The sequence below is a fragment of the Loa loa genome (genome assembly GCF_000183805.2).
Source record: "Loa loa unplaced genomic scaffold supercont3.1060, whole genome shotgun sequence".
NCBI classification, from domain to species: domain Eukaryota; kingdom Metazoa; phylum Nematoda; class Chromadorea; order Rhabditida; family Onchocercidae; genus Loa; species Loa loa.
Genome location: NW_018109240.1, coordinates 1 through 4,161, shown reverse-complemented (window position 1 = coordinate 4,161; position 4,161 = coordinate 1). Strand labels below are relative to the sequence as shown.

Here is a 4,161-nt window from a genome sequence, read left to right as displayed (position 1 = left end):
GAAACATTTTGTCAACGAAGTGACAACATTTTTTTTTTCTAGTGTTCCAAGTATTGTAAGAAACATTCCAAATTCTAATACTATTCATCATCTCAATATTATCATATCCCTTTTCTAACCGTTTTAACCGGTTTACTTCATTTTGTTGGCAAAGTTGTTTACTAGCCTACCTTCATGATTTGCTTGATCATTTCGGATTTATTGTTTTGCCTCACTGTTATTGAAACATTGTGAATACCATAACTTTGAGATATTGTTTCATTTGTTGCTCCAAGCGGCAAAAAATATAAGGTAGTAGTACTAGGTCCAGGTAATGAGAACCCATAATAATCGCCTCCCATTCCAACCGGATGTACTGAAAGGCAGTATTGTTATCCAGAAATACATCCCATCGATCATATCCTCATCAGTATCATCTAATGGGATAAATTCAATCAGCAATATGTTTAATTAAGAAATCACAGAATTATTAAACTGATTGATATGAGAAATGTAAACAAACCTAAGAAGTAATCAATAGCAGATTTGGTATCAGATACGTAAGCGATAATTGATATCTTGTCTAAAGAAGTGATATGTATTTGGTTATTTCCCAACATATGCAATCCACCAGTCGTATTATCCGTTACCAAGTTGTAAAACTTGTACTGCAAAACATTGGAACGTTGTTGTTGAGTATCACGTAAAGTTTCATGTCGTTCGATTAATGATATCGGTATACGGTAAATTTCAAATCCAAAGAGTATAATGTTTCCGAATAAAAACAATAAGTGTAAAATGGATGAAAAACATGATAACGTACTTCGTAAGAGGCACGAATGACCACTTTGTCCACCTTTTTTCGAATTGCTGAACTGCCATTTTTGTTACTCAAAATATTGTACTCAATATTTACCGTAACATTTTTTGTCTTGTCCATCCCAAAAATATAACAAGCAGCTTGGCCCAATTCATTACCCTTTTGTGGTAGCACGAAAATGAATTCAGTACCCCATGAATCTGCTTCATATCCTTTCAAACATTCATTCCATCGAACTGAAAATTCCGATTTTTCAAAGTTTTATAATAACCTGAAAATTGTGACCAAAAACAAAGGACAATAAAATTACCATAATTACCCTTCTATCGGGAAGAAGACAATAATAATTGAAAGAGTTAAAGAATTGTTGAAATTGAAAAATTGATCGTTTGGAGCAGATCAATGAGGAAAATCTGTATGTTTTCAAAAATTCATCTGATATATGCAATGAAGTAATAAAGTAAATTTTATTTTAAGATTTTAATTATCAATTAACAAATTATTTCAGTTTCTCGGTGGTACTCGAATTATGGTACTTGAACTTTTCCTGTTATATAGTTGTTAGGAATTATTTGAAATGCCGGGTTAGATAATAACCTAGATAAGTGTCCGGAATACTGGATCATATAGTAACTTAGGTATCCTCCAGTTCTCATCTTCATATCTACTGCGACATTTATTTTATTCATATTTCTATTGGAATAATTTGTGCGGTTAAAAAATAATCTAAGAGACTCGGGCAGAACCAGTCATACTTTGACTTCAGAGCAAACCTTTTATGTTTTTTTTAGAAGAGAATATCATAATATTTCGTTTTTTTTTTTTTCACAAAACCATTTTCAAGAATTTTCATTTCTTTTTTAATTAGTATTCTCAAACCAATCAATAAATCAACACGTTAGTCGATAAATTAATTGATAAATTAATTCGTTTATTCAAAATCTATCCAGTCGATGAATTAAATCATTATAAATAAACTGGATAGTCCAGAAATAAGAAGCTACAGAACGAATTACCACAAAATGCAAATAAGATCAGTTCGAATACGAAACGTTGACAGCTATTGCGTGAAAACATTCCGTTCAAATTAAATCACTCGTTATCGTTAATGAGTTGATATGATAAAAATTGATAGAAAAAGAGCAATGATAATTATTTGTTTGTTTTGATACTTTTATACAGTTTATAGAAATTTACATACAAGTTTTTTCTGCACTCTTTCTTATCGGAGTAGTAAGTATGAAGTTGAATCGGTTGTTCTAATTGTTGAAAAATCCGCAGGACAATCGTCTTGACGAATTATTACGTCATTTCCAAAAGATTATCATCTAAAATTCTTTTTGTATTAAAGTTAATTCAGGCCATTTTTACAATTATTCTTAATTTTCCGATCTTTTTTTTTTCGAATCATTGAAAGCAATCTGTATTTGAAATGAATTTTAGTTTCTGTTGGATATTTCATTTTAAATTTTAAATGCACTATACTTCCTACAGTCCCTTCCTTTCTTAACTTAATTATCCAAATATTTTTCAATTTACACTTTGTCTTTAATCATTCTATTTACTTCCATTATGTTCGCAAAGTTGTCGCAAAACTTTTCGCAATTTTAACAAATCCACAAAAATTTATTTTGTTACCTTTCATTTGTAATGCAAATTGAAATTTTACATTTTCATCCCTTATCAATGCTTAAACATTATTACATTAACACTGTGTACATTTCTTTTTTTGCTGTATTCCTCGGTTGCTTTGTCGATTATGGTGAATGCGGTCTTGTCCAAATGGTTCAAAGGATGACCTACCTCGTATTACTTAGGATTACTTAACCTCTCTACATCTTAAAACAATTTTGAATTTGTAATAAGTGACGGCCAATTTCTTTGTTATCGCACAAGTATCAAACTATTCCGAATGGTACGCGATGACAGTATCAACTGTTTAACTGGTGATAATGTTATCTTGCTTGATATACTGACGACAGTATCATCTATTTCATTGGTGATAGTATCACCTTGACTGATACATAGAAATAAGAAAAAAGGAATTGCGGACGAAGAGAATCTATCTCAGGCAATGGCTGGCAATCCGAGGTTAAAACCTTCGCTCCGAAAACGATTCTACTATAATCTGATGCATGGACAAAGTCTATCGTTATCATTTGCCTTATTTTATGATCACTTCATAGAACAATTCAAATAAATTTCTTTTAAAATTCTTAAGCTATGTAAATTTGCAATATAATTAGCATTGATTTAAAAAATATCACCAATTAGTCGGAGTTCAATGATTATTAAACAAAATTTATAGGTTTTACGAATATTTATTTATTTTAATGAAAAAAGTACAAAAAGAACACATTTCACTAATTTAACTATCATTACTTCCATTATATCAGTTCTTCTAGTCGTTATCACTTGTCAGTAATCGAATTTCATTGTCTCATAATAGTTTACAGTAATTAGCAATGCAAATATTGAAGTACAGTATGATATGGAATGACTGTCCTAGGAAACATCAAATCTTCCTATCATACAAAATTTTAGTTCAGTATGAAAAGCAATAGTCTTTTTATCTTTGACTTAGTTGAACTTATCATTGAAATGCTACTAACCACATACTATTACTGCCAACTTAATCATCCACTGATTGTCGCCTTCTCCATTCAGAGAATTATGACAAGAATGAACTCATTACCACTTTTTTGGGTCCATTAATGATGATCGGTGCATCTTTTGTACTGTCCAATCGTCGTTTCCTTTGTTTACGTTATTCATCGCTATATCTCTCATTGTCATTTGTATCGAATGATCACGATCGATGAACTTGGAAGATCCGGTTGTTGATTACGCCCAAACAGACTGTGACAATTAAACATGGTATCGTTAAAGAGAAAATAAAATGAAACTTTATAAATTCAAAAGTATGATTCATATTATTTTTCATTTCTTCCTAGTATGATTCATATTATTCTTCATTTCTTCCCAGTAATATTCATTGAAATTGCAATAAGTTATAGTTATAATCATTCTTTCTGCTCAATCTTAATAATTGTTTCATTTTTTTAATCCGATATAATGGACTTGACAGTGTTAAATCGATATCTTTTGTGAGATCTATCTTTTAAATTGTGCCAAAAAATGTCGTATAGAAAATAATAAATAAAGAATAATGCAAAATGACAAGTAATATTCTTTTTTTTTTTTTTTCATCCCAAAGTTCCTAGCAGAACAAAACTAATTGATTTTGCATTTCCTGCTGCAATTTTCATTCCTAAATTTACCATTTTTTCTCCTCTGCTTTAAGCAATTCAAAAATTTCAAAAAAAGGAAAAAATTCATTTCAGTTCAAAGAATTTAAAGCA

General features: G+C 30.1%; 1 protein-coding gene across 1 annotated transcript; it reads right to left on the bottom strand.

Annotated features, from left to right (window-relative positions):
• Nucleotides 1–161: 161 nt before the first annotated feature.
• Nucleotides 162–919, bottom strand: LOAG_13178 (hypothetical protein; the record flags this gene model as incomplete). The annotated part of the gene is made up of 3 exons (XM_003148689.2): nt 162–355; nt 503–647; nt 803–919. The coding sequence occupies 3 exons, from the start codon at nt 917–919 to the stop codon at nt 162–164; spliced, it is 456 nt and encodes a 151-aa protein (XP_003148737.2).
• Between the last annotated feature and the right edge of the window lie 3,242 nt (nt 920–4,161).